The sequence below is a fragment of the Mercenaria mercenaria genome, chromosome 15 (assembly GCF_021730395.1).
Source record: "Mercenaria mercenaria strain notata chromosome 15, MADL_Memer_1, whole genome shotgun sequence".
Taxonomy (NCBI): Eukaryota; Metazoa; Mollusca; class Bivalvia; order Venerida; family Veneridae; genus Mercenaria; species Mercenaria mercenaria.
In genome coordinates this window covers 46,707,998-46,717,688 of record NC_069375.1, presented here as the reverse complement: position 1 = coordinate 46,717,688, position 9,691 = coordinate 46,707,998, and the positions used below count along the sequence as shown (strand labels likewise).

General features: G+C 35.6%; 1 protein-coding gene across 1 annotated transcript; it reads right to left on the bottom strand.

Annotated features, from left to right (window-relative positions):
• Window positions 1-2,061: 2,061 nt before the first annotated feature.
• On the bottom strand, window positions 2,062-6,106 carry LOC123561539 (uncharacterized). The gene is made up of 3 exons (XM_045353995.2): window positions 5,474-6,106; window positions 3,313-3,462; window positions 2,062-2,673 (listed from the first exon to the last, which is right to left on the bottom strand). The coding sequence occupies exons 1-3, from the start codon at window positions 5,697-5,699 to the stop codon at window positions 2,522-2,524; spliced, it is 528 nt and encodes a 175-aa protein (XP_045209930.2). The 5' UTR covers window positions 5,700-6,106; the 3' UTR covers window positions 2,062-2,521.
• Between the last annotated feature and the right edge of the window lie 3,585 nt (window positions 6,107-9,691).

Here is a 9,691-nt window from a genome sequence, read left to right as displayed (position 1 = left end):
AACAGTGTCCCTCGTGTATTCAAACGTTCTGTCAGAAGTTCCGGACTGATTGAGGACTGTATCTCCGTTCAGCGTGTCCTATGCTCTTTCCAACGACACCTTTTACATTAAAATGCACATTTGCATCCGATGGCCACATCATGTTAGATATTGCAACTTTTGACCCGGGTGCTTTTTGCTGTTTTCATATAAATTTGCATTCAATTTGTTATTTATTATGTTTATAGAACTAAGGATTTCTACGAATAAGAAACTGCTGTGTTACTTAAATTAATGTTTGAGTCAATTTCCCTAGCTCCTTCATCAAAATGTATCTCCGTTTAGTTTGTCCTATGCTCCTTTGTAAACACTAAAATGCACATCTGCATTTGTTGGCAAATGTTAAAAATGGCAAGTTTTGGCCCAGTTATATTTTCTGAATAGAAGGGACTGGTGTTTTATATGCATCTGCATTCAATTTGTAATTTATCATGTTTATAAAACTAAGAATTTCTACGAATAAGTATTTGCTGTGTAACATAAATAAATGCTTGAATCGATCTCCCTAGCTCCTTAAAGGTGCACAGGTGTAGAATATTTGCACAAGTATCGATATGCAGTCAGAAAGGAAACGGCTATTTATCCATCTGGATTAAGGGCACGTAACCCGTAATGAGACACTTTTCTTAACACAAATCATATGCTATGTAGTTATACATACATTACGGGTCCGTCGCATTCTAATGATCTGGGAAAGGTCTCAATGGGAGTGCTATATGGGCCAGTTTTGCCACAAAATTTAGTGTCCTAAAACCGATCTTTTACTCGATTCATTTGAAAAATCAATTGAAAATGCCACAAGAAAAAAAAAGTGCTAAGTGTATGTGACATCCCTAGCAGATGACATCCTTCTAATTTTGATTTGTTTTAGGATTTTTTTACCATGGTTTCAACGCATATTGTGTAAGTTTCCAATTTACAACACCTTGATCCCATGTTTTCAATTTCAAATTACCTGTATGCGGTATGTCTTGCTAACAGTGTCTTCTTTGCATTCTAACGTTCTGTTGACTGTTCTGGCCTTTCTGTTATATGCCTGTGAAACAGGCCTTATTATAATTTTTATTCCATAAGATCAAATGACTTTATTTACATGAAGACTACGATCATCAATTTACGGCCGTGGATGAAATATGCGCTTTCTTCTCATGAGGTTGTCCTGGGCTTTTCCTTTTGCGTAGCGCCAAATTAAAGGTATCTCTGTACAGCATTTAAGTAACATTTTTAACGTTAAAATGCATGATTGCACTGGTGAGCAACATTATATTAATCTAACATACTGGAACGACAATAGTCCATTTAGATTTTGACATATGGCCATATTAACTTATTGCATATCATTTGTCAAAAACTTTACTTCTCCGATTTCCACTTTCGTAACATTGTCCCTCGTGTATCCAAACGTTCTGTCAATAGTTCCGGACTGACTGAGGACTGTCTTTATAAACTGGGCCTTACCAGAGTTTGTTTTGCATAAAGACAAATTCCTCCATCATTTACAAGAGTACAATCATCAATTTACGGCTACGATTATGAGAGTGTTATACCCATAAGGCTTTTTTCCTCACCGATAAATCAAACGTATCTCTGTTCAGCTTGTCCTATGCTCTTTCCAACGACACCTTTTACATTAAACTGCACATTAGCATTTGTTGGCCACATCATGTTAAATATTGCAAATTTTGGCCCGGGTTTCATTTCTTGAATAGAAGAGATTGTTGTTTTCATATATAATTGCATTCAATTTGTTATTTATTATGTTTGTAGAACGAATAAGCAATTACTATGTAACATAAATAAATGCCTGAATCGATTTACCTGGCTCCTTAAAGGTGCTCAGGTGTAAAATATTTCCTCTGGTATCGGAATGCAGTCAGAAAGGAAACGGACATCCATCCATCTAAATTATGCTCACGTAACCCGTGATAAGACACTTTTCTTCACACAATTATATACGTCTAAATCTTATGCCTTGTAATTATGCATACATTGCGGGTCCTTCACATTCTGATAATTTGGGAGTGTCCTGAAACCGATATTTTATTCAATTTATATTAAAAATCAACTGCAAATGCCACACGAAAAAGTGATAAGTGTATCATGTGATACAAGTAAAATTTTGATGCAAAGCATCAAGTCGCCGGAGAGTTGTTGGCTAATCATTTGAAGATTGGATTGGAAAATTGGGAAAATTATCATTTATTTTTTTGTGGACTTCTTTCGACTACACCACGAAAGTACATTTTCGACCGAATTACCGACCTTATTTCTACACTGTGTTACTTCTCATGTCTTATGGGGGCAAGGGACAGCAGATTTGAAAATTCCACATATCTGCGCTGATACTAGTGCGAACAAATTCATAAAAAATCAAATTTTGATCAATTCAAGGCAAGTGTTGAGCGAATGTATTGCATATACTTAGCACTTCATTATGTGACATTTTCATGGTTGTGGCTTCGTAGTTATATGTAATGTATATCTACATCAAACATGCTATAATCCCACACATTAGTGCCAATATTGCGGCGACAATCGTCAGACCAAACCCTGCATTGAGCTCCAAAACGTCAAAGTTGTAATCGTTTCTTACGTCTGTGGCATATACAATTGGACCGATCAGAAGTAAACCACCTGAAAACGTTTAAAATGCAGTTATTTATATCAATATGTGTTGTCTGCTATTAAATCATAAGTGGAATAAGTGAAATTGCTTTAAGCCCCTTTAAAAACATGTCTGAGGGTTTTGGCATAGACCTATACACACATTTGCGTTAGTAAGTATAATAGGCAAGAACTGCCTTGTCGGTTAACTATATGGATATAACGACCTGGCAAAAAGGCAAAAAATGATATCGACTGAGGGCGTATCTAAAAGGTAATAACAGTTTTATTTCGAAATCCAGTAACTCACGCGCCCTTACATAACGTAAATGCTGTTGAAAAACGACGTGAAACCCTAAACAAGCAAACAAATGTCGCTTGAAAAATTACCACACAAAACGTGCCCCTTTTTTTCTAAAACGAACAAATTTACTGTAATTTAAATACTAGTATTCTGTATATCTATAACTTTGCATTTATGATATGAAAACCAGAAACAACCCGTATTTAAAGTTCGGTCAAAGCTAAGACATTTTGTTACTCGAATGCAGTATTGTCGCAATGACTCTCCCACCTCAACTATAGCAAAGATTCCATTTCTGGTTTGCCAAGAGCATATTGTAAGATAAACCCTATTTTAGATATTGTAATGCGAAAGCTACAACTCACCTGCAGAAATTGCTATAACCCCAGCAACTTTTGCTAACCACTTCTTGTGATCCAAGCACAAAAGATCCACCACCAATATAACAAGCAAAATAAACAGCACGCCCAAACCTATAATGGTTGTAGCTTGAACGGCTTTCAAACCATGTGTATCTGAAATATATTGTTTAAGTAAGTATTTCATATGATTTTTTATTTCAGTTTACAAAACTTTACATGAACTTTGTTAACAGCCTAGCAGGTGTTTAAATCTGAAATACATTTAAACAAGTGGCCATATCAAATGTGAAACATGTACGTATGTTTTATAGGAACATGAATATCATTAGCATTTGCAAAACAAAGGGTTGAGGGAGCGAGTAAACAATAGTGGGGTAACTTAAAATGCCTCGGTCACAAAACCGTACGGTGTCCGTACGGTTTTAAAAAATCGTAAGAGTCAACTAATTTTAGAATCCTTAGGGTCTCTGTACAATCGTAGCGTCCGGTAGTATGGTACCTACCGGCCCCGTACGATCTTTAGAAGATGCAATCGTAGGATATCCGTACGGACATCGCAAGGAGCCATGGTGCTCGTGGGTTCGTACGGCGCTCGCACCGTACTCGTACGGTGTTCGCACGGACTCCGTGCGACAAGAATAAATCAGATTGGTGACGTCTGACGCAGTCTGGTCAGGATCCATGCTGATAGCAAACGGTTCCTCTAATTGCAATAGGCTTTGAAAGCGAACAGCTTGGATCCAGCCCAGCCTGCGCGGATGCGCAGGCTGATCTGGATCCATGCTAGTCGCAAATGCACTATGTTGGTTTTCTCATGGCGCGGCTCAAATGATCTTTTCGGTCACAGATTGTACATCCCTAAGAAAGGACAAAATAGTTAGATATGTCGCTTTTTGATTTCATGTCGATTTTTTTTCAGCTTTTCAGGGTTGAAAACGCCAGCTACCCCTCTGTAAATTAGTTCGGGCATGGGTGAACACCTTGATAGAACCTGCGATATTTCGAAAACCAGTCGGGATGGCTTTCTGATTCGGAAGAACCCAGCGAGGGACAAGTGACCTTAATCTTTTGACCACTATTAGGCAGTTTTGACTTTCAATTCATAGCAATTAAATTCATGTTTGGAAACCCTGTAATCTTATTCTGAAATCATGATAACAGTAGAACATGTATAGATTCTAAAATACAGCTAAGTTATTTCATTATAAGAATAAAATGCGTGTGCGTGTGCGCATGTGATGATAAAAGTAAAATGTGTACGTTTTTCTAAAGTGTATTTCAACTATATAAGTTGCGTTCTGTTGAAATATGATTAAAGTCGCTTTATGATGTGCTGTGATGATAAAAGCAAAGCATATGATACAAGTTTATTACATCATTTGATAAAATAGTAAAATGCGTGTGGTGATGATGTTCTAAGTATACATTTAAGTCATAATGGGATGATAAGAGTAAAAAAGCATCCTGTGTGATTGTCTATGTAGCACTTCATTAATTACGTGCTGTCAGTTGGTATTGCGCATAACCTTTATTCAAGGTATATAAATGACAACTTCTCTTCAGGTACATCCGATTAATAACCTACGTCGTTCAGGTTTAATTATCAGATGCGTTGTATAACATGAGAGAATGCACTCCTGCATTATTTTTTGTCCTAGAAATATAAAAAAAATTGATTACACGCATTTTTTTCTAGACAACTGTTCGTTTGCTCATTTTTTTAGTTCATTCCTTAGGTTCTCACTTCTATGGCAAGATCGCAATTACACAGGCACACATTACACCCTTGCGAATTATAAACCTACACGTGCATCAGTTCGATCACGTACAGATGTCGGATTTATTTTTTAAGCTGAGGATGTCAGTTCTCTTGTTGTGAAGGTCAATGGTTTAACGATAGCATGAAGCTCGCCCTCAGAGCTGCCTAAAACTGTACGAGTGATACCGTGATCTTCCTTTATTATCAAAATAGTAGTACTCGCCGAACGCTGCTCTTTGAGAAAGCAGGAATATGTGATTCTAATTCTTGACAATATCGCTAAAATATATTTCTAACCTATGTGCCATTCATTCTTTGAAATAGACAATGTCCGCGAACATCAAGCCGCGTTGCGTATTTAAAAAAAATATGGCGATATATTGCTAGAAAGTGGATAGCACTCACCAAGATTGGTGTCAATTATGACGTCACACTCGTAATCATCTGATACGGAATACTCTGTCTTCGAACACGTGTGCCAAAGTCCAGTGTATATCTTCTTTTTCACGTGCACCACTGTCGTACCCTCCGAAATCTCTGTTGTAAACCACAACGGTATAATAAGTCCAACCACACCAATAAGGAAAGCTATAAAAGTAAGCGACGCTGCAAGGGCGCCCAGTTTATTCATTTTGAATTATAAAGACTTGTACAGGTTTTAAGTTAGTTGAAACTGCTTCAAAACATTTGTCAACTTGTCGAGTTTGAACTGATGTCCAAATGTTCCTCCTCAGTCAGAATGTTTGCAAATTTGGTTTATCAGCCTTTCTTGTTGTTTGATATCAATTTAGATGTTAGTGTTTGATATCACATTAGATGTTAGTGTTTGATCTCACATTAGATGTTAATGTTTGTATAGTATTCTTCATGCTGTATTATTGCACTATATTTTAGACACTTAAATGTACGTTGTATCATAGAATACGTAAACATGTAAACCAGATTTATTTCTAAACAAATTTTAACTGTTCCTCAGTGACATTTTTTAAAAATTACAAATGTACAATCCACATTTTTTTTTAATCCGTATGTAGTAAAGGGCAAGTTAATTAATTCATATATCCTCTATGTAAAAAGTCGCTATTATCCTCGTACGTTACATAATGTAAAGACTATTTTCTACGCAGTAAATGTTAGATTTCCCAGGTACTGTAGCAGTTGCTAGTGTCAAAAGTAATTTTGTTTACAGTACTGATGGTACGTCAAGTAACAATTTGTAACCAAGTTCGTTGCTGCTTAGGTATTGATCTGCCCTTTTTCTCTCAATTTCCTTCGCACGCAATACAGTAACGTCTAACTGAATCAAAACGTAACAAAAAGATTAGTAACATTGATCGAAGAAAGCAATGAATTATTTATAAATAAAAAAAATAAAAATAAAGCAGCGTGAGTTTTTTTTTTTTTACAAGAAAAGCGATTTTGTCCAAATATTGTGGCAAAAATAAAGAAACTATTAATAATTGATACATGCGGCTCAATTTTTTACAGTATTTGATTTTTGGATGATCTGAAGAGGACAGAAACTCCAGCAGACAATAAAGAAAAACGTTATGGTCGTTATAAGGCCATTGTCGATTTACGTGAACGTGAAAATAATGATAGGCAGATAATGACAGACCAACAGAAAATGCAAGTAGAGCTTAATTCTAAAAGAAAAATATAAATAAAGGTAAGAATAACGTATACGGAGACTAAGGCTATTTAATAAACAAAAAGAAAATTTTTTGACGGGGTTTGAGGGATTGGGGTAGGCCAAGAGAGGGGGAAGAACTCCCTGTTTTGGGTAAAAGACGAGGACGGCTTATTATCAAATCATACAAGTAATGTTTTGGGGAAACAGAAATTATGATTATAGGGGTATTAAAAGTCTGTATTGCCCGCAGAAGTAGATAATTTTTGATATAATCGTGTTAGTACTGATCTAAAACAATGTTTATAGAAGCGGGAGACTTTACAAGGGTTTTACCTGGTTAAACGTTTTAGAAAACTAGTCTCCCCTATTGGTTTGGTGTATAGTGTTATGAAAAGTGAAACTTGAATGAAATATTGAAAATATTGAAAACGTGTATTGTATTTGTATTTATATTTGTACTGTACTGCACTGTGCTGTACTGTGTATGTGTATGTGTATGTGTATGTGTATGTGTATGTACTGTACTGTACTGTACTGTACTGTACTGTACTGTACTGTACTGTACTGTACTGTGTATGTGTATGTGTATGTGTATGTGTATGTGTATGTGTATGTATTTGTGCTGTGCTGTGCTGTGCTGTGCTGTGCTGTACTGTACTTGTATTTGTATTGCATTGCATTGTCATGTACTGTACTGCACTGTACTGAATTACATTGTATTGCAGTCTTGTACTGAACTTTACTGTATTATATTGTATTGCGTTATATTGTTTTCTTATTATATTGTATTGTCGGTAAAATTTTCTCTGACTTTTTTTAAGATCAGTGAATAGTTTTTATTATGATCCAGAAATATGCGGAACATAAGTAAGCCTTATCAAAATTAAACGTATATTCTCTAGCAGGGTGGCAAACCCACATGACTTTCCGTTATCATACACACGAGAAAATCGCTCGATTCAGGTAACATATTATGCTAATAATTTCCTCATTACTTGACAGATTTTAATTTTTAAAAAAGGTCGAAGACAGTAAAATATTTGCTTTCTTCTGCTAAATCCGTCTGCCAGAAATTCTTGATACTTTCAGTCTAAAGCACTTTGTCCATTTTTTTCCAATGACCAAATGTGTAGATATCGTTCTCACTGGAATTTGGGCGAATTGTTTCAAGCAAGCACACACGTTTTGTGCCGAAGAAAGCATTCGCTTTTCTGTCTTTTTATTCTATCAAAATCCATCAAGTAAAAATGGAAATTACAACAAAAATCTTGCATACATCGAGGGATATTTCATATGTGTACAATATATACCTAAAAGTCAAGTGGGATGGACCACCCTGCTCTAGGCAAACACAAAACAATATTGCTTAAACTCCACTTATGTTTCGCTCACGACTTCCAACATAATTCTCATCGATTGTTATTTTTTTGCGAGGTTGTGAGAATAAAATAATATCGTACACGTCAGATATACTATTACAAATAATAAACCTTTTTAGAGGTAAATGATATTTAATGATGCATGTCTCAAAATATACTGTAATTTACATATCTCGGTTTTAGTGGGTGTTTAATGTTTGTGTACATGTTTACTTGTACTCAGTGTTAAAGTTGTAAGTAAGGTATGCAATGAATTATCCATATCGGAAAACTTGAGGAAAATATTAGATAAATTATTACTATGGGAAATTCAAAATCTAAAGGTAAAGGTAAGAAGTTTTCGATGTGTTGATAATTAGGTAATGGAAAGCAGAAGTAGCTAACGCATTTTCCAAATGTATGGTTCATTTGAATAAAACACTAAGTATTAACAGCTTTTTAGTACGTGTTTTGTTTTGTGTTGTCACGTTAAAAGGGGTCATTTTGCAGATTTATTGAGAAACGATGTTCAGCGATAAATGATGTGATAACTCTATCCCTGTGAAGGCACCTTTAATCTTCGATCACGAAATACATATTGTAATATAGTTCATCTCAAATAAAATTGATTTTATCTTACCCTTAAATCAGATAAGTCATTCGACATATGTATACAAGCTTACTATCTGTGACATTTGACACAGTAACAAGCCAATACATGTTTTGTTATGTTTTTATTACACTTATTTCAAAATATTCACTAAGTCGATTTGGTCCTACTTAGGTGTTACTAAATTCTGCGTAGGAGTTAGCTGACGTCCTTCGTAGGAGTGACTGTGTCATATGTAGCAGTTACTAAATCATATGTATTAATCAGTAAATCGTATGTAAGACCAGGCACGAGTATCGGACCAGGGACAAAAATATATGACCAGACTGATAAAAACCCTTGTTTTCATCCTAAATGAGTCCAAAATTAAAAATATGCAGTGAAATATGAGCCCCCTTCAAAAGATGCACATGTCTACTGTACAGTAGACATGTGCATCTTTTGAAGTGGATCATATTTCACTACATATTTTTAATTTTGGACTCAGTCTGATCATATTTTTTGTTCCAGGTTCCTGTTACTATGTCATATGTAGGAGTTATTGAGTCGAATACATGTAGGACTGGAGTTAGGAAAAGATCCTTTGGAAGTATAGAACAAAACCATACAATAATTGCAGACTCGGTTTGATTGAGCCTGTTCATGAGAGGTAATGAAATGTGCAACACTCATCAGTCCCTCTAACAGTAGCTTAAGCGGAACTCTACAACTGTTACAGTAAAGGTTAATGACCCCAAAGGACTAGAAAATATAACAACCTTGAGTCCAAGTACAGGGAAACTTTCTACAGCCGCCAAACGGCACTTAAAGACTGCTGTTCTGATAGTTGATAACATCTGTGAAAAGATCTTTTGAAACATAGAACGCAACCAAGCAATATAATAGCAGACTCGGTTTGATCATGAGAGGTAATGAATAAGTCATAAGTACGAGTTAGTTTGTCCTACGTATTAGTTCTGTTTAGTCATATGTAGGAGTTAGCAAGTCTTATGTGAGCCTTACTACAAACCTCATTGCTGACA

What these genes read in the sequence shown, in the direction of transcription:
- LOC123561539 (XM_045353995.2), bottom strand. Translation starts at nt 5,699, where the DNA reads ATGAATAAACTGGGCGCCCTTGCAGCGTCGCTTACTTTTATAGCTTTC. An exon ending in CATAATTGACACCAATCTTG is followed by an intron (nt 3,463 to 5,473) that starts GTGAGTGCTATC and finishes AATATATTTCAG; the next exon opens with ATACACATGGTTTGAAAGCC. An exon ending in GGTTATAGCAATTTCTGCAG is followed by an intron (nt 2,674 to 3,312) that starts GTGAGTTGTAGC and finishes AAACGTTTTCAG; the next exon opens with GTGGTTTACTTCTGATCGGT.